A 22,061-nucleotide genomic window follows, 5' to 3' on the forward strand; every position below is an offset into this window, starting at 1 on the left:
CCTTTTTGAGTAAAATCTCATTGCCTTTCAAAAAAATAAAAAATGTAGCTGAAAAAAAATTGCAGAAGTTTCTTGCTATAGCTGATGGAGTTTGTACTGCAAAATCTTCCTCTGCTTGAAGAATGATTCTTCTTTATGTCGAAAGTTTGTATTAGGTCTTCTTACTGTGAATACATATTGGTGATTTTGCAGGGGACTTACATGGTTGTGTACCGTCAACATCTTGCAAACATTCTTCACAACTCAGTGATATTACAGGGGCTTCTAATATGGACAACATCATTGTTTGTTGGTGGTTATCCAGCCACAATATCATTGTGCTTATCAGTTCTAAGTGTTTTCCTCATGTGGATATTTTCACTAAGCTTAGCTCTTCCTGTTGCCTTCCTTCTACCAATAATTTGTTCATCTCCTGTGCCATATATTGCAAACCCTTGGTTAGTTCTTGGGTTATTTGGTGCACCTGCAGTACTTGGGGCACTAATAGGTCAGCATATTGGTTACCTCATTCTTCAAAAATATTTGCGGACTGTTGCTTTCAGACGTGATCCCAAGCATATTCGAGTTGATTTAATCAAGTGGGAGGCTGAAAGGTGGCTTTTTAAAGCTGGTTTGTTTCAGTGGCTTATTGTTTTAATAGTGGGGAATTTTTACAAGGTTGGATCTTCCTATTTAGCTCTTGTGTGGCTAGTTTCACCTGCTTTTGCTTGTAAGTTCACATTCTCAGATTTTTTTGCCACTCACAAGTTTCAGACTTAGCATGTGGATAACTTATTACACGCACTGATTTGTTCTGCTTAATGCGTTAGATGGCCTGATTGAAGCAACCTTATCACCAATGAGATCACCCAAGCAGCTCAAGATTGTAACCTTAGTTCTGGGTTTGTCAGTGCCCATCTTAATTTCTGCTGGCTTATTTGTTTGGCTGATGGGAGCGGTAACTGGGATTGTAGTTCGATATGATAGGTAAAGTCCAGCTTTTGATTTTCACAGATGAGATAAGACTGGAACCTAATATGCAGGTGTTTGCATTTTTACATGCTTCTACTTTGTCATCAACTGAACCCATTCACATGTGTAATGTATGTGCTGGAAGAGATCCTTTCAATAGCATGTTTAGCATCAATTCTTAACTATTCCATATTTGTGATATCATACATTGCCTGGAATGGAGTATTGTAGTTTCTGTTTATAGCTCAATATCATCTGAATGAAGTTTAATAATTTACTTATTAACAAAATCAGTCATATAATAAATTCACCGATCAGAGTGTCCACGTTTCTGTAAATTTCAGGGTTGTCTGAGAAAAGCTTGCAAAATTAAGGTTGGATTTTTCATATAAGAAAACTAATCTAAGGATTGTTGTACTCCATTGGAGTATAATAATAATTTCTGCTGTATTTTATTAATGCTCCTTCAATTTATACATCTGGTTGTGTAAACGAATCCATTGGTTAGTTTACCCAGCTCAACATATACTCATCATGATCGTCATCATAGCCGTAGCTATTTGGGTTACCTTTTTATCAATCCCATTTCACTATCATTCCTATCTAAGCTCCTATCCTTGGTAAGTGAACAGGCCTTCATTTCCCTTGTGACCAGATCATTCCACATTCTTTTAGGTCTTCCTCTGTTCCTCTTTTAGGTCACTTCTATCCTATTCAAGGTTCCCCTCCTTATTGGAGCTGTCTCCATTCTTTGTTGCACTTTGACCGAACCATCTCAATCTACTTATTGGAACAGGCCTTCATTTCCCTGTCATTGTATCACTTATTCAGTCTACTTCTAGGCTACCTACTTATATTAAGGAATGAAAATTCATAACAAGATTCATGTAGCTGGCTGCAATTAGTTGGGATAAGGCTTTGATGATGGTGATGATGACATAATCATTATCAATTTGTAATAGTTCATTGTTATATAGATTCTGTCAACCTGAGCTTTGTATAAATGGGAATTCTTTGACCCTGTATGCAAGAAAAGCTTTCAGTGAACCTTGCTGATTACCAAACTATTACAATCTGAATGCACCATAAAAGAGGGGTGCAAATGAAAGTAATTAACCGCTAGCAGATTCCAGGGCATACCTTTTCTAATTCTAATTTATTGTGCTTGAGATGGAGGTTTTCACCTAGTTACTAACTCAGAACCTTGTTGCATATGGAATTTTGGGCTGAAAATGGAGGCTGTGATTGTCGCTGCCTGCGAGTTCTTCCGAAAAATATATAATTTTTAATGATTTTGTTGAAAAAATACCTTCAAAGCTGTTAGTCTGCGAGTCCTATCAAATCTACTTCAGAAGCTGATACTGGAATTGCAGTCTTAGCTCTGCATTGCAGCTTAGTATATCCAATGTCATTTCAGTGATGACAACATTGTCTACTAGATGCTCATGCAAATAACAGACTCAAGCAATATTACACAGGCTTTGACTGTGATCTTGGTCTGGGTCTGACATGTTCATGTAGACTGGATATGTAAAATTCTGGATCTGACTAGTAATTTGTATCACCAATCTATCCAGCTATATAGCAAGGGAAGTTCCTTTTAATTTTTTTCTTTCTTTCTGAATTGCCACTGAGGCACATGTTGTGTGCGTGTTAGGTATCACTGACATAGCTTTTGGTGCAAACCTGTTGTTTGGCAAGGTTTTCTAAATTGTGCTATCTTCCACGTCCACAATGTGGATTTATAGAGCTTGATTGCAATTCACAGTTAAGATAGTGGCTAGTTTACTTCATGCAATGCTACAAGCAATAAGCTAGGTCACTCGAACTCACGGCCCGCAATCTAGATTGCTTAAGTCACGTCTGAGTTTCATTATGTAAGCATGGTCTAAACCAAACCCTGAAAGGAGAGAACAAAAAAATGTAAAGAGAAAAAAGTTGGATTGAATGTCTCAGTAAACCCATCCCTTGAGAAGTAGCTCCAAAAACAGGCTTCTAAATCCTAAAATGACCTCATAATCCACAAAGATCTTTATCAGTCACCGTAATCAATATTAGTTTGATATTATCCCTAAAATTTTTTCACTATTCAATTTTTCTAAACCATCCTTGACTCTCTACAATTGAATAAAGCACACCCCTTCCTAATCTAATCGGCTCAAGTAACTGATCCTTCAAATTTCATCTAATTACAATTCCCTTGGTCCTCCCTTGTCCATCTGGAGAGCATTCAAGATTAGTCCTTACCAGTAGTAAGAGCGGGAGAATCTCTGAAAAGTTGATGAAAGCCCAGACATCGCATTGATAGGTCGCACCTCATTCATCCTTGTGAACTTCTCTAATAAAAAAGGATGTTGCATAGATTTCATTTTGTATTGTTCTTAAAACCAGGCAATGTTGTGTGGATGCAACTGCTTTTTCATTATCCTACCTCAAATTCTCCATCTTCTCTCCCCTCACACACTTTTCATTCAAGTTGAATTGAGTTTGGAAAATGTCCACGCCAAATCTTCCTCTCCCATTCCTCTTTTTGAGGTGCGATTAAGGTTCTTTGAATCACCACAAAATGCTCTCTAACAGTCACCTCTTATCCTTCATGCTTACTTTTGTTCTCATATTATTCTCCTCTTCATCAGATTCATCTTTTTCCTTGGTCAAGTTAACATGGGATCTAATTCATTCTCAAATGATCAAAAGACTTCTTCTTGGCTTCAATTGCAACAGTTGTTCTATCATAGACTCATGAGGCCAATTTGGATTCTTGTGAGTAATTGAGTTTCCTCAATCTCCTCCCTGCTGGATGGTTAGGTGTATTTGTATTAGGTGGTTTTGCACCAAATATCAAGAAATTTCATTAAGTTTCATGATTAATTAGTCTAATTTGGTGCAAAATTTCATGATATTTCATAAAACTTGTTGCAAACAGAACACCTCCTTAGCAATTATTCTTTGAGTTATTTCATTGTTTTCTCTGAGGAATAAACCATGCTCCACTACATTGCTACCGCTACTCACAGTCTTCATCATAATCCTCCCCAGCCTTCAAAGCAAGTGAATAGACCTCATCTACACTTATGATCTGTGTTATACGATACTGATTTCATCATCATTATGAAGTTCAGTATATTTACATATCTCGTTTTAGTTCAATCTCCATCCTTGTGATGCCTGATGTGAATTAATACGTTGGTGGCTAGTTTTTCATATACTATTGATTTTTTTCCCCTTCTGATGGAGGTGAACTAGTAAACCAGCACTTGCATTAAATCAGATGGAAGAACTTTGCTTTAGTTACCCTTAAAAAAGAACTTCGGCTTTAGTTGTTCCATCTTCCCATGTTTGAATCTTTCTTTTTGGCATCAAGCCACCCATTTTGTAGCAACAACCCTTACTTTTGATGAGTGGGCAGTTCATTCCACATAAAGAATTGTTTAACAATTGGCATTTGATCATTGAAGCTCTCTAGATGATGAACAATTCAATTTCTGTATCTCTTAATCCGCTGCTTTTGACCATGTTCCAGGACATTGAAAACCCCATATTCTAAGCTCCCATCTATCCATACCATATTTTTGATTATTGGGGTTGGTCATGCATTCATACATGTCAATTGTTGGAACCATTGCTTTCTACTGGTTTTGGAATCTAATCTACTGGATCTCTTCAACCAATTGTATGATCAGATCTGTAACATCTAATGTCTTTTGAGGCAAAAGACAGCACTTTGGAGATTGTCTATGCTAGCCATCTGGTGGGTGTTTTGGGGGGAAAGAAATGGGAGGTTTTTTCACAATGTTTCTTGTAATGAGGCGGAGGCATTCTCGAAGGCAAAGTCTTTTGTATTGGATGGGCCTCTTGTATATTGTCCTTAGAAGATTGTAATTTAGCCTTTTTTTGCTTAGCTTGTAGCTTGTTGCCCCATCGTGGTGGCGTCTCAATAAAATTTCTTATAACCCTTCAAAAAAAATAAAAATAAATCTTGTAATGTCTTTCACTTCATGTTCACCATGAATTACAATGCTCTGATGCCAATTGATGTAGCCTGAAGGTAGGAATTACATAAAATACCCAATATCAATATCACAGAATCTTAATAAAATATTGCAAAATTCTAGCAGTAAGCACAATCATTCAGTTTTTTTTCCCCCTTTTCTAGATAGGGGGAGGGAAGGAGGGAAATATGCAAACCATCCATTGGATTCCAAGTTCTTGTAAGATGCTCACAAAAGAGAGAAAGACTCCAAAACAAGTAAAAAGGGTCCATATGACTGAAGTTTTCTACAAACAAAAAGGCCCTTTTTAGGAATAGAACCGCCATGAGGAGTGATGACATAACCGCATGATGATGTCATCAGTAGGTGATGGCCCTCTCTTTGAACCCATATTAGTCACAACCTACAAATTTCTGTTGCATCAAGTTGTTTCGATAGCACCATTGATCTCACTCCTATGCAACCTTGTGTTCTAAAATTTAAGATGTGCCTATACTTGATGTGTGCATGAAAAACAAAAGCTTGCCTCATTTTGCATGATTATGCAGGAATCCTGGTGGCACACCTGAGTGGCTAGGGAATGTGGCGATTGCTGTATCTGTTGTCGCTATTGTTTGCCTTACATTGGTGTATCTTCTTTCGTATGCTCATCTTTCGGGTCTGTACTTTATCTCTTTTGCTTTTTGAATTTCGCCCCTGAAATTTGTTTACTATTCATACTTCTGAAGATCTACTTGCAGCAATCGTATTCTGATAATAATACATCTTTCTGCTTTTAGTTTCTTTAGATGTCCATGTTCAACCATATGCACAATGGCCCCTACTGCATCCCCTCATGCACATATGGTATAGAGTGCCTTGCGTGGACACTTTCTTATCAAATTTCTAACATCATCCAAAAATAAAGGGCTTGGGAAGGCCCCATTGCATGTGAGTTTGTGTGCCGGTAAGAAAGTTCCAGCTATCATGAGAATGCCATGGGGGTGCTTCTATAGGCACATTTGTTCAACCTCATGATGATTGTCAATGAGTATGTTTAAATGTGCTTTCGTGCTTGAAAATCAGTCATGTGACGGTATACGTGCTTCATCCACAGTGTGTATCGTCATTTCTCGTGTGCATAGGGAGATGGTTAAGAAACTCAAACCTTTCAGGAAAAAAAAAAAAGTGAAAAAGAGAAGAAAAAGATGTTTAAAAAACTCAATCTCAAGTATCAACTAGGTCTAAATGAGGTTTAAGTCCAAGTTTTCTGAGTAATTGGCTAAAAACAGTTCATACATGTATGTGTTTTGGGTTTTTAGGATTTCCCCAATTTTATGTCGAGTTTCGACTATTCATGGATGTTTTTGCTGGTATTGGAGATTGTTGCTGGTATCGTATCAGGGTTTTTATTGATGGTATTGCTGATTTCAGGGAAATTTTTGTTAGGGATTCTTATCAAAATATCACTAGTATTGATAATATCACCAAATATTGCCTATATTATTGAAGATATCAATGATAATTGGAAAATTTTAAAATGCTAGTAGTTTCATTATCGCTGATCTGGCGATAACAATAATATCAACAATATTGTCGATAATAACGTCAATATTTGGAACACTAAGTTCTTACTACCTCCACCCATGTCCTTTTGGGCCTTTCCCTTGCCCTTTTAGAGCCTTCAACTTGAACGAACTCACTCCTAACCGGCATAGTTCTTGGTCTCCGTCGCACATGACCAAACCATCTAAGTCTACTTTCCCTCATCTTGTTACCTATTGGTGCTATGCTTAGATTCCCTCAAATGCATTCATTTCTAATTCTATCCTTGTCTTGCTACTCATCCATCTCAACATCCTCATTTCTGCTACACATCCCATGGACATGTTGTTCCTTAACTGCGGAACATTCTATCGCATAAAGCATGGCTGGTGTTATGGGCATCCTTTAAAATTTCCCTTTCAGTTTGAGTGGTACATAACGATCACATAAAACTCCAGAGGCGCATCTTCATTTCTTCCATCCCCCTTGAATTCTATGGGCAACATCTTTGTTAGTCTCTCCAGTCTCATGAGTTATTGACCGAAGACATCGAAAGTGGTCATTTTGGGAAACTTCTTGGCCAACAATCTGTAATTGCAAATTGCAGTTCACAGATGCTCGAGTTCGGATATATCTAGAACATGTATGTTTATCTCATCTGGTCATCCCACATGAATAAGAAGTTTGAGAATGTTTTATAGAGTATTTGTTAGAAGTTGAAAATCTAGAAAAAAAAAAAACAATAAACAATAAAAGAAAAAGAAATAAAAATAAAAATCGAATACCTTATGATGGTTTTTGGACGTGGGATTGTGAAGAGATGATATTGCTTTTCGTTTATTTCTTTGTACGTGATCTGCGTGCGTCGTACTTTCCTCTTACATCTCCTTTTATTATATGTTCTAATGCAAGCCTCCCCATTCTATATGTTTTGGTATGGAGTTTGAAAATCTGACAATTGCATATTGTCCTCTTAAAGGTCTGCAAAAAGTTGCTTTCAGGATAAATCATGAACAAAATGGTGTGGCTAGGACTTATCCATTTGAGCAAGAGGGATGCACTTAAGCCTTGTGCTGTCATGTTCATCCTAGGGAAGTTGCTCAAAATCATGTTGGTGAAATCGATGTGTGCTAGTGTCTGTTTGCTGTTTTGTCGTCGTGGCTGAGGTGATGCAAACAATGCAGCTTTGGAATGATCTACCACTTGGAAGTAATACCTGACCATATGAGAGATCAGCATGGATGCTTGAACAACTGCATGATTACTGCATGGCCAAAGATGGAAGGTAGTGCTAATGGTGATTGCCGATTGGTCATCCTAACTCTGTGGCTTTGGCAAACACTAGTGGACAATGAAACCCTTCAACCATTTTAACCCGTGCGGCGAGTATCCACTTGGCCCACTGTCAACTTCGAACTTTGAGAGGGAAGTAACCCTGATGGATGTCAAGTCCCATTGCTTGTTGTATCCCTTCACTTGTGAACTCGTTGTTCCTAGCACTTGGTCAAAATGTACCACAAACATTGTCAAACACAGATTGGACTTTCTGGAAAACTCGATAGGCCGATACATTTAGAGGTAACACCTCAACAAGAAGGGGTAAGTGATCGTCAGGATACATTCCCACTCTTGTCCTTGCCAAATATCATCAAAGAAACTTGATCGCCAATGAGGTCTCCTTGATGCAGGACATGAAATTTTAAACATGCTATGCAAGATTCCAGGCTTTAGATCATACTAGTTCAGAAACAATCACACAAAATTCCACATCTCACATAAAGTCAAGCACTCAACAAGGGGAATCTATGTGGGTCCAGGCCTACACATGCTAGGGCTGGATCATTTAAAGTTATAGACCAAACAATGCTCAAAGGAGAATAGATTCAGCCACACATGCACATGAATATTTTCCCCAATCTAAGGGATTCACCAGTTTTAATTCGGGAAACCCTAGGGTTGGAAAAAGGGCAAAGAAATTGGGAGTTTAAGACAATTTAGGGTTAGGGCTAGGGAAATCAGGTAAGAGAGGAGTGAAAGAGAGGAGAGAGTGAACCTGAAGCCCGCTTGTGCGTGTGAACAGCAGGCCACGCCAGATGCACGTGCGTTGAGGGCTGTCTGCACGTACCTGGGGCTCACGAACCCAAAAACCCCTTCCTTGGGGCTGGTTAGCTAGGGTTGGACTACAAACCCCCCAAGTTTCGGTATGGTCCATGCGTGGTGCTCCGCCGAAGTTTTAACCCTCCTGCAGGGCTAGATTCCAGAAATCTGTTGTAGATAAGGAACGACTGCAAAATAATGATGGATTTGCAGGTGAAATGATTTTAGGAGAGGAGGAATATGAATGGTAGAAGGTGGGGGTGAACCGGGATGAGTGTGGCTTTGCACCATGGTAGTTAGCCCTTCAAAGAAGGGAGGGTTTCGCACCCAATTGGATTTTCACAACTTGGAGAGGAGCAGAAAAATGCAAAAATCTGAGAAAAAAGACTACAAGGGGTGCCTATTTATAATAAAATCCTATACCCCAAAACTCACGCCATGTGCGCACCCTATTACTTGGATACGAAGTAATAAAAAATAACAACTAATCAAAGCAATCTAAACCGTCCATGATATTCCTAATAACAATAATAAGCAAAACCCAATGTACTAGATCACCTAGGGTAGTGGGCCACGATCATGAGATCCAATGATGGGATCCACATGATGATCGGGTCCACCCCAAGGAACCAAAACACAACCCTCTAATTAAGAGGCCCTCCATGGATGTCGTCATCGATCGAGATCGAAGGTGGGGCCCTCCTCCTTGCGTATATGCGTAAGGGGGGCGTGCGTGTGCGCGAGATGTCCCCATTACTCCTTATTGTATTAGTTGAGCCCCCTTGGTGGAGGAGATGATTCTTTCCATAGCCCTGAGAGAAATTTTCTCATGTTAACTTGGATTTGTTGTTAAAAGTTTGGTTATTCCTCTCTCCATGCGACTACAATGTGGCCAAGAAGGAACGACGCCAAAGGATCTTTTTTCTTTGCTAACATTAACCCGATTCCAAGCACTAATAAGATACCCAACCAAGCTACATATCACCCTATGCATACCGAAAATATTCAGGAAAATCTCTCTAGATTTTCATGGTGGTCTCACAATGATAAACAAATGGTCAACATATTCTGCATCCTAAAAGCACATAATGTAAACATTACCGATCATCATAGTGCAACCTGGTTATTGAGTCGATGAGATGTCGACATTAGAATCGCAAAGAAATGGACAAGAGTACACCCACATGAATAATGGAGTAGAGAGGGAGAAATGACTTTGCCAATATCAAACGTCTTCTTACAATACTTAAGAAAAATTTACACTTTCAAGATTTTATAGACCCTAAATGAATCTTTAATGAGGATCTTCCCAACTAAGAGATTGATTTCAAATCAATCTAATCTACCTAAGATGGTAAAAGCTTAGTGATAGTAAGAGAAAATCTAGGAAATAATCCTCAAAATCTTCAATCACATCTTTAAATCAGTGTCATATCATCCATTATATCCCTTTATATCTCTCAGAAATAGTAAATTGTAGCTCTTCTTTGTATTTATGCCCAAAATCTATAAATAAACAATCCAAAATCAGCATATGCTGGGCCCTGGGCCTACATTATTTCCTTAGTTGGAAAGAACTCGACCTAGGTGAGTTGGACGCTTCATGTAGGTAGTAGAGTTTCAGATCCAATCTTTTCAATTTGTTGTCCATGATCCATGTGCATTTAGAGTAGGGCTTGTTCTTCCATTTCACTAAGTACTAGTATTGGCCTTGTCGAGTGTCGGTTATCTTCATTTCAACACTTGTTCAACTTCTTCCTTCTTTCTCTTCTTTTGAACTTCTTTATGTTGGATCATTCAATCGGTAGGAGTTAGGCTTGTTTGGGTGAACCCATTCGGTAATGCACAAGATTTGGTATATTCGAACCTAGTGCCAAGTCAATATGATGTTGAATGTTTCTCATAGGAAGAAGTCCACTCAAGAGTTCTCCGGGGACCAAGTCTTGATATTCATAAAGGAGCTTCTGGACACGAGGCAAAACATCTGATTTTTTTGCTTCTTTATAACCAATACATAAATGACGCTGGTCGCTTTAGTTTCTTCTTCAATTTTGTCTGCATTAAATTATTTCAGGTCCTCCTCTTTATTGGTTTTAGGCTTTGGAAGACGTTTCATTGGGCGCAATGTGATATTAACACCATTCTTGATGAAGGAATAAGTGTTACCTCTCGTTAAATGCACTATTTCTTGGTCCCGCAACCTGTCTCCCTAACAAAATGTGGCATTTATCCATGGAGACCATGTCACGCCATGCCTCATCCTTGTACTTAGATCCAATAGAGAATGAAACTAAGCACTTAAAGAGTTAACAAAAACTTCTTTCCTAAATTAATGAATCTGGTACTGGTGTGGGTACTTATGTTCTTTGAGTTTTAATTTTTTCACCATTTCTTGTGAGACAATGTTCTTGTTGCTCTTTCCATCTTACCAAGATCATACATATCTTCCCTCTAGAAGTGCAAGTGGTATGGAAGATGCTATCACAATCATCACCCATCATTAATCCCTCGAGGTGTATCCGTTGGATAACCAATGATTTGCCTCTTTCACCATACACATTTGCTACATTTTTCCCAGCATGCTCCTATCCTCAAATGCATGTTCTTCATATTCTGTGTTATCTTCAGCTTTTATTTAAATATGGTCAGGAGTGTCTTCAACATATTCTCCTTCTTCAGTCAAATTTACTTTAATTGTGAAATGATGTTTAGGATAGTTAAAAGAATGATGGTCCGATTAGCTACACTTAAAGCACATGAAATAGTGTTGTTTTGCCCCATTTTGGGCGTACTAGGCCCTAGTCCAAAACCACCTTTTCCTGGGTTGGGGTTTGGCTTCATTGTTGGATGTTGGCCCATTGTCCCTCAACTTATGGGAGATCCTCTAGTTGCCTTACATGGGAAGTTAGCATGTTGCCCCATTGTTAATGGCAATTCTCATGGGGGCACCAAATCATCTCCTAAGGCCCCAATTGGTTATCTCATTGGCTTTGGATGCAAGTGTATATGCGTCAGACATCTTAAAAACATTTTTGAAATCCAATTCATTTATGATGTTTGGGTTAAGACCATAAAGATATCTTGAAATCTTTTGGCCTTCATACTCGTGAAACCTTGTTTGTGATGTTAATGAATGGAACTCCTTGGTGTATTTGTTTACCGATTTATTCTTTTAATGTAGATTATGACATCTTTGATAGAGGTCACGACTGTAAGTCGTATGTATGAACTTTCTTTTTGACTTCTTTTTCATATTTTTCCAAGAATTTACCGAGGTATTCTATAATGGTAAAGGTGGCCGTAATGTCTACCACCGTTATTATTACGATACGGGCTGTAACAACCATTATGGACATTTTTTTTTTCCTGAAGAAAACCTGTATTGGCCCTATAATAGACTATTACTAATGTTTGTGGCATCAACAATATTGGCTGATGTATTGGCTGATATTATCAATATCGGAGTACAATGATACAAAACACCACTAAAATACATCCATTTTAGCGCATTGATGATAGTATCACGATATATCGCATTGTATTGACAATACCGTCAATACAATGTAATATTTTCAAAATATCATTGACATAAATAAGGTAGTATTGAAAATATATTTAAATGTATCATTGATGTTATCGATACCAATAGCGATATTGACCCCTCTTCCCATTTTTCTCAAAATTTTTTTAAAAGTCTATAAATTCATGTTTTTCCTTAATTCTTCCACTTCTAATCCCTTAGGTGAATTTGACCAAGTCCTTTGGTTATTTGCGAGAGAAACTAGATTTTTATTATTATTATTATTGCAGAAATCTAGACTAGACAGTTGGAAGGGCCCAATTTTTAAATGTTGAGTTTTTTTTTTTTTTTTTTCTATTCGTTTTTGTGTAAATCACTTGGAATCAATAGAAATAAGATGGAAATCCATGGTTTTGCATGCTTAGTCATGGATTTCAACCCTCGATTTGGGGATTTTGAAAAAATGGGGGAAATTACTTGGGTTTTCATACGTCTCTTTTTAGATTTATAAATGATATGAATTGATTTTGAATATATTTGTATCACTTTCGTCAGACAATGCATAGTTTGGGACCTTATACAAAGGAAACTTATTATGTGCACTTGGTTTTTTTGATCGTTTATTTCTGTGTATTGAATTTTTTAACATCCCTTGAAGTTTTATTGAAAATTTTGACCAATTTTCCCAATGTTTCTCAATGTTTCCCAATTACAACGAAATATTAAGCAACACATCCAATATTTCCCATTTAATACCCGATATGTTTCTGTATCCCAAGGGTTTGATACATCCTTCAATACCAATATGGAAACATTGACTATTATTGGCTGTCACGAGGACCATAATGGCTGTTACGGGGCCATTACAACCAGTGTTCGAGTTGTCGGTATCGCTACAAGTTTCGCTGGTCGGAGATTAAGATATAATATCGTTATCGCCGATAATATCGCTGATAACTAGAAATGCAGGAAAACGTGGGGGAAACATGGAGAAAATAGTGGAATTTTTCAGTGAAACTCCAGGACATTCCTAAATACACATTCGCATATTTAGGAATAAAAAAATTGCAAAAAGAATACATTACATAATAAGTTTTCATTTAATGGAGCCCATTTTAATGTGTTGTACATCCATGTCCGTCCATCTATTTTTCTGGATCATTTTAATGCACAATTCCACACATGAAGTTGATCCCAATCTTATGTGGACCATACCATAAGGAAATAGTGGTGATTGACCATTGAAAACTTATGGCGGGCCACATGAGTTTTGGTTCAAACTGACATTTGTTTGTTTATATATATACACGTTCCTCCAAGTCTATGACACCTTATTGACGGTTTGGAGGGTTAACAAAACAATACAGTGGACCCTAGCAAGTTCTCCAAGGATAGGGATGTGGGTGGGACCCTGACCATGGGCCCAACTCAATGTATGCGTTGTATATCTACACGGTCCATCCTTTTTGCCAACTCATTTGAGCGCACGGCCCAATAATGAAGTAGATCCAAATCTCAAGTGGACCACACCGTGAGAAAAACATACACATGAGCTTGATCCAAAACTCTTGTGGCCCCCGAGAGGTTTTCAGCACTAGGCAGTCGGTCCCCACCATTTCCTGTCGTGTGGTTCACGTGGGCATTCAATCTATCCCATTTTTGGGCTCATCACATACAATGATTTTTCAAAATGGATGGACAGCGTGGATAAAAATCATACATCATGGTGGGCCCCACAGTTAGGTGTTGCTAGGGCTGTACCCAATCCGCTTCCCTTTGGCAATTCGTGGGGGGATGCAGATTGCTTATTGACGTTGCCAGTACAGAGGTGGCTATTGGTCAATGCTCCCTGGGCCCATCATGATATGTGTTTTATCCATGCCACCCATCTATTTTTATTGATCATTTTATCTCTTGGGCCCAAAAATAAGATAGATCCACATCTCAAGTGGACCACACCACAAGAAATAGTGGTGATTGAATGCTCACCATTTTTAACTTCCTAGGGGCCACTGTAATTTTTATTTGCCATCCATCCTATTGATTGGTTGTAAATTCGTGGATGAAAGGAAAAAACAAATATCAGCTTCATCCAAAACTGTTGTGACCCCAAAGAAGTTTTTAATGGCGGGCATTCAATCACCACTGATTCTTATGGTGTGCTCCACATGAGATTTGGATGTGCCTAATTTTTTGGCTCATTGCATAAAATGACTTGAAAAAATGAATGAACAACTGGGATAAAGTACAGAAATCATCGTGGGTCCCAGAGAGCACTGTCTAGTATTTACGTGCTAACAAGCGTCAGTAGGCAATCAGCTTCCTTCGGTGTTCCACTCTTACCACACTAGTACATATGTTGTGGGGCCCGCTATCATCCTTTTGATAAATCCACCCCATTCATCTGTTTAACCATATCATTTTAGTACATGGTCCCAAAAATGAGGTAGATAAAAATCTCAAGTGACCACACCAAAGGAAAGAGTAGTGATTGAATCTCACCATTAAAAACTTATTAGGGGCCATGAATGTTTTCGATCAATTTGATAATTGTGTTTTCGCTTCATCCAGGTCTAAGTGACTTGATCAAGAGGTTGGATAGCAAAAAAAAATTACAGTGGGCCCCACAGAGCACTGAGCTTTTGAAAAAAGTTGCACACGCGCGCGACTTGGTCGGGAAGCGGACTGCGTGACGCGGTACACTAAGCCTACTGAGTAAACTCTGTGGGGCCCACTGTGATTTATGTATTTTATCCACTTTGTCCAGCCATTTTACTAGATAATTTTAGGGATTCATCCCAAAATTGAAGCATACCCAAAGATCAAGTGGACCACACCATAGGAAATTGTGAGAAGTGAATATATACCGTTGATGATTTCTTAGGGGCCACAAAAGCTTTAAATCAAGCTGATTTTTTGTGTTTTACCTTCATCCATCTCTGTGTGAACTTATGAACAAGTTTGATGACAAATAAACATTACTTTGGGCCCTAGGAAGGTTTCAATGGTGGAAATCATTATTCCCACTGCTTCCTATGGTGTAGTTCACTTGAGCTTTTTATATATTTCAATTTTGGGATTAACCCTTAGAATGAGCTAGAAAATTGGATGGACGACATGGATAAACAACATACATTCATGGTGGGCCCAGAGAGTTTACTCAGTACGATAAGACGTATGAGTTACTCGGTATGCAACCACTTCTACTTCCAAGGCTCGAATTTTTATTTTTATTTTTAAAAAACACAAAAATATCAGAGCGAGAGGATTTCTCGCTGAGGGGTTTTTGGCTGAGGGTTTCAAAACTCTAAATCAGACCCAAATCAAGGGGAAATTCGGCAAAATTTCATATTTTTCGCCGAAATTGCGACATTGATATTCCAATCGGGAAAAAAGGGGAAATTTTATAGGTTTTTCTTACCTACCATGGCCGTCCATCAAGGCCAAAGGGATTTTGTTCTTCCGAGCCGATCAGGTACGAAAATCGTGAAATTGAAGGTTTTTTTCCCCCCCTTTATTTCAGCCACACCACGCCGATATTTTCGGCGAGAACCCATTTTTATCGATGATATCGAAAATTTCGTCGATATTCTGTAGAGAAACGAAAACTTGGGGTTTTGGTGTCGCCATTGCAGCGACATCGATATTATTGGCGATAATATCGACAAATCGTCGACAACACGAACACTGATTACAACTAATTTTTTCTATAATGACTGTTATAACCTTGTAACGTGTAACGGTTTCCATCATTACCGTTACGCAATGACTGTTACAACACACCATGTCCTTACCTTGATGGATTTGTTCAACTTGGAGATTGTTCCACCATGTTAACGTGTGAGCTGAACAATTTATGGCTACTAACTAACTTTCTAGTTGTCCACGATTTCTTTATACTCAAACACATTTTCCACCTTGCTTAGCCAATTGATGAAGTTGTCAACATGCAACCGACCATGGAATTCTGGTATTTGTACCTTAATTCCGGGCTCTCTATCACATTCCAACAATCGAAGAATTCAACATTGGCGTCTTCACAGACCGGGGCCACTCGTTTTTTGTTAGGAACTTGGTGGGACCTTTTCTCTTCATGTCTGCGTTTAAACTTAGATCTCCAGATTCCCTCTATGCCGGAGCTCTCCCACTTGATTAGTGAGATTGCCTATCGAATGCATGAGTTGATTTACTTCCTCTATGAGTGCGTTGATCAATTGAGTTGCTTGCGCAAACTCTTCTTGTGTCACCCCCTTCGACATCATTAGGAGATGACATAGTGTTGAAAATCAATAAAGATACCCACTTTAATACCAAAATTGTGTAACCTAGTTATCGAGTCAATGAGATCTCAACACCTGAATTGCTAAAAAAAAGGACATCAGTACCTCCACAAGAATAATGGAGTAGAGAGGAAGAAATAACTTTATTGGTATCAAACTTCTTATTATACAAGAAAAATTCACGCTTAGAAAATTTTGGAATGCTTACCTCCTACATGACCCTTCCTTTTATAGACCCTAAATGAATCTTTAATGAGGATCCCTACAACTAAAAGATTGATTTCAATCAATCTAATCTACCTAAGATGGTAAAAGCCTAATAATTGTAAAAGAAGATCTAGGAAATAATCCTTGAAATCTTCGATCACATCTTTAAATCAGCCCCATATCATCCATTATATCCCCCCATATCTCTCATTAGTAGTAAAATGCAACTCTTGATATTTAGGCCTCAAATCAGCATATGCTGGACTCTATGTTGGGCCGTGGGCTTGCATCAGATCATCATTCTTTTCCTCAGGTTGTCACTTAGCCATCATCATCATTACCATAGCTTTCTAAATCTAGTTTGTTTAGCTATAAGACATAAAAGCATCTTTAGATAAATACAAACACACAGAATATACAATCAGTAGATGATATTACTAATAGTTGATCCCAATTAGTTCGGAGAAGGATTAGATGATGATGAGTGATGACACAATATTATTAGAAACAGAAGGAAAAAAAAATAAAAATTCCTCCTAAATTCCTAATTAGCTGCATCGACGATTGTCCAAGATAGGTCCAAGATGGGCATCTGACATGCGGAGAAGTCGATATCCTTGTTACATACATTTTATTTGTAAATTAGATGCCACGTGCAGATTTCAAGAAGTTGATGTTCCTTGTTACATACATTTTATTTGTCAAGTAGATGCCCTTAGTTATTGGTTGGGTTTTTTATTTGTGAGTTGTGGTGTTCACTCGGTGCACAGGAGCAAAAGAATCAGTTATTCTTGCAACTTGTGCTGTGTTTGGTCTCACTCTAATGGTAGTATTCGCTGGCATCGTCCCTCCATTTACAAACGATGTCGCCCGAGCTATAAATGTAAGTTACTTTGGCACTTCAGATCTTTTTCTTTTCTTTCATGCTTGTTTTTGTGGATGAATCTTCTTCCCTTATCCTCTTTTCAGTTATCTAATGTGTTATGTAGTGCTTCATACCTTAAGAATAATTTTTAAAGTGCTCGCTTTGAGATGAATGCAACATCAACAATGGTAGAAGGAAGAAGTAGATAAAATTTGCCTTGGTTTCTCGCTGGGGCAAGAGGGAAGACTGTGGGATTGTGCAATTTAATGTGGTCATGAGTTCAAGAAAAGCAAATATTTCTTTATTCCTTGGGCATAAGCTGATACCTATCCCACTTAGTGTTCGAGGTATCGATATCGCTACAAGTTTCGCTAGCTAGGGATACGGAAATAATATCTATATCGTCGATAATATCGCTAATAACCGGAGATGTGGGGAAACATGAGAAAAACGGTGGAATTTTCAGCAAAACTTAAGAAGATGTTAAAATGTATATATTTGCATATTTAGAAATTAAAAAATTGGAAAAAGAATACATACATAACAAGTTTCCATTTGATGGGGCCTTAAAAGCATGTGTTGTTAAAAGAAATCAGTCCAACCATCTCATCTGGCCTATTTAACCATCAAACCTTCCATCCAAATATCCATCGATATTGCAAAATATCAACAACACATAATATTTCACCAAAAAATCATCAACAATTGGAAAGGAAACGAAAGATTGTGGTCTCAATATCACACATGTTGTGATATCGATAATATCGAGATATTATCAATATTATCAATGACAAATTGAACACTACATACAACCATGTGCCAATGAAAAAAAAAATTGAAATATATATATTTTTTTATAATAAACAAAAATTTGATAATATCAATACGTTGTTGATATTATTGAAATATTGTCAATACATTTATGATACAAGCATTACCTAGAATTTACATGGTCGAAAATATTGGTAATACATTGGCGATATTTATGCATTGGCAATACAAGTGACGCCTATAATTTACATAGTTAAAAATATTGGCAATTACATTGGCAATATTGATATGATGGCAATACATTTGCTAATACCTGGAATTTTCGATACTACCACCGTTATTAGTATCACTACCAGTGTTATCGGTATCGCTGAGCTGGAGATAAAGATAATATCGGAGATATTTCGATAATATCAGAGATAATTCGACCATTGATCCCACTGCAGCAGTTTTATTTCTTATTTTTATTTATTTTTGTCACATTCCTTGAAGAATGCTTGATCAAATGATTAAGCACCACGTGATTCTTGTGAAACGGAACATGCTTGGGATGTGAGAAGGCGTGCTGGTTAAGTTATGCTCAAGTAATGGAGTTTCTGTTGTTTACCTGTCCTTAAACAAGTTCTGGTCTTTCTATGATGTATTTATTTTCCTGTGTATATTCAAATGCTTAGTATTTTAGGGGGTGGGTAGAAGTCTAGGTTTTCAACTCTCTTGACCTCTAAATCTAGTTAGTGGGGAGACAATTATCGCCACCACTGCCATGGTATGGCTTTGTCCCAGCTTTTCGTGGTCAGCAGTACAGATCCTAATATCGCTAATAATTCTTATCTAATGCCCTACCTTGAACAATCCGTCATAACTTGTCTCACTACATTGGTCCAAATTCTTTTAGACCTTCCTCATTCTCCTTTCAAGCCCTTCAACCTTAATTGATGTTCTACTCCTTACTGAGCCATCTTTGGTCTTTATTATATATGATCGGACCATCTAATTTTCTCTTTATCTTTTAGTGGGAAGACGGAAATTGCGTGGATTGTCTACCACGACGCATATGGAAGCTTCGTGGAGCTTAGAATTATGGCTAAGTCCTAGAGGGGGGAGGGAGGGTGAATAGGACCGCTTAAAAATTCTTGCCTACTAAAAACAATTTACTAATTTAAACTAAGAAGGAAAAAACACTTATACTTCCAAGCCAAGTGGGTCCAATCACATAGACCACAAAAGATGCAACTATTATGATGGAGGATAATGCAAACTACTCTAGGATGCAAGATGAGAGATCAATTTACACATTAATTTCTACAATCAACTTGTAAAATCAAACATAGCCACATAATAGATTCAAAAATTCAGATTTATAACACGAAGGTCTTAGGTTATCATATACGTGGTGCACGGAAATATATATAATTCAAGAGTGTCCCACTTAGAAGCAATGTTCGAAATATCGGTATCATGTTACATATTGCACTCTTGGGATATGGATACGTATCGGTTATCGCATGGGATATGTCAGTTGTATCGCGTAATGTATTGTTGTTGTTGGAAACGTGGGGAAACATTGGAAATGGTCGAATTTTTCAATGAAACTTCAGTGATTTTTTTAAAAAGACATCAATGCACACTTATAAATCAAGATATTGCAAAAAAAAAGAAGAAAAAAGGACACATAGTAGGTTTTCTTTGTATGGGGTCCTAATCTATGCACTGTTTAATTGAATTGATGCAAGTATATTCAAAGTTTATTTATATAATTTATAAATGTAAGAAGACGTGTGGAAACGCAGGCAATACATTCAAAAGCAAAACAAGAATCACTAGATCATGTTACGTGCATGTTTAATTTTGTGTTTGGACATAAAGATTGCAACCAATTTGCAAGAAGTTGGGATATTTTTCTTTTTTTCAATTTTCCGCAACTCAGTCATTCTCCTCCAAATCTCGAAATTGAAGCTCCCAATCCATGGTTTTTCATGCAAAATGGGGAAAAAAAAATCATGGATTTATAACAATTTAACACTGATTTAACATGTTTACAGAAGAAAAAAAAAAGGATCGAAAATTAAAAAATACTCACCGAATCGAACATGTGGGATATATCCCACTACTTGTACATTTCGTATCGCACAGGTGGGATACAAGATATATCGTGGGATATATCGGTCAATATCATCGATATTTAAAACATTGCTTAGAAGTAGGGACTTCTAATCTAGTGTGGGTAGTGCAACAACCATGTGGATAGACAATGATGCATGCAAAATTCTGGTTTGGGGAAAGTTTTTCGAAAAAATTCAGATTTTCATTAGGGTTTTGTATTCACGGATGGAGATTTAGAAATGGGGTTTTTAGGGATTCAAAGGATTTAGGGTTTAGGGAGTTTTGGAGGGAAAACCCCAAATAGGGGGCCCACACGTGGCTGCTCGTACGGACGCGTGCTTGTGCACGTGCGTGTCCACACATGGCCATATCAAATTCCATTTCTTCCATCCCTGAAACCCTAACCCTAAACCTAAAATTTCTAATTTTCCTACTTTCCCTAATTACCTAAACCCTAATTTTCACCCTAGGTTGTATTAGGTTTTCTATTTTGAAATAGACTATACCCTATGCTAATTGGATGTCCCTACATCCATTAGATCCTAGTTTCTTTTTATTTAATGATCTTGTGTTACAATGTTGGTAGCTTAGGATAGGATTATGTATGATGTTCTTTTGATTTTCATGATATTTGTGATGATTATAGTGATTTTTTTTTTTTTGGTGTTAAATATCTTAATTCAGCTACTTGATCTCACATGTTATTTGGTTCATGCATTAGTTCTGCATCACATTGAAAACACTAATGCTAGTATTGTACTCTTTTATGGAGGTATGCTGATATCTCCTTAAGATATGAATGTAAGTCATTATTTAATTTAGAACTTCACTCTTTTTATTAATTTATTATTTTTTATTATTTTTATTTATGAGAAATCATTTAGAGTTTTGACTTTCCTGTCCTTTTGGTAGTCTGTGATTGCTTACAATTGGCTTGAACAGATCGTGTTTATATGTTTTTCAATTATTTCTTGTTGCCTTTTCATTTTTTGGTATGTGGGATTTCAGAGTAAATCGAAAACAGAAGCCCTATTATAGCTACTTGCAGGAGTAAGATTCTGAATCGTGCAGTCTCCACATGTGAACATGGAATGTTTAAGAAATCTGGGCCATTCATCTGGTGGACCCCACTGTGCATGTGCTTTGAACTGAAGATAATGCCTGTCTGTTCTTGAGGTGGGCTATGGATGTAAGTTGAATGTAGACATACATCCCTCCCCTGATTTTTGGACTATGGCACATACACAGTGCGGCTCACCCTGTTAAGCAGCCAGGATCTTGCACACGTGCTTGCAACGGCCAATGCATTTTCCCACACCAGCTTAGCCTTTTACTGAATTGTTGCAAATATCATTTTCTCAGGTCGTGCATGTTGTGGAGACAACAGGAATATATGGCGAAGTACAGAACCCAGTTTCTTATGTTTCTTTATTTTCCTCGACTCCTGGAAAACTGACAAAGGAAGTGGAGAGCTTGAAAGATGAAGGATTTGTTTGTGGTAAGGAGAAGATTCTTGATCTTGTCACGTTTACCGTCAACTATGGTTGCTACAGTTCTGCTGATAGCGAACATGGGTGGAGTGAATTGGACATTCCCATACTCCAAGTAAAACGTGATTTGAAGATGGATGTAAGGATGACCCAAGTTTCCATTGATACTAAAGTATCTACACGCTGGACCCTTGCAATCAACACCAGAGAAATTGAAGATTTCAAGTTTGAAGGTGAGATCTAATCTTATAGAGCAGCTTT

At 37.7% G+C, this 22,061-nt stretch overlaps 1 protein-coding gene across 4 annotated transcripts in view; it reads left to right on the top strand.

Moving 5' to 3' along the window:
* LOC131240342 (uncharacterized) overlaps positions 1-22,061 on the top strand; it is an 80,873-nt gene that overhangs the window by 45,057 nt on the left and 13,755 nt on the right. For all 4 annotated transcript variants that reach the window (XM_058238489.1, XM_058238490.1, XM_058238491.1 and 1 more), the window contains 5 exons: positions 193-709; positions 810-966; positions 5,492-5,601; positions 17,342-17,454; positions 21,673-22,033. In XM_058238489.1, coding sequence (XP_058094472.1) covers positions 193-709; positions 810-966; positions 5,492-5,601; positions 17,342-17,454; positions 21,673-22,033 — 1,258 coding nt within the window. The remainder of the gene's footprint in view (positions 1-192; positions 710-809; positions 967-5,491; positions 5,602-17,341; positions 17,455-21,672; positions 22,034-22,061) is intronic.

Source organism: Magnolia sinica, chromosome 3, assembly GCF_029962835.1.
Source record: "Magnolia sinica isolate HGM2019 chromosome 3, MsV1, whole genome shotgun sequence".
Taxonomy (NCBI): domain Eukaryota; kingdom Viridiplantae; phylum Streptophyta; class Magnoliopsida; order Magnoliales; family Magnoliaceae; genus Magnolia; species Magnolia sinica.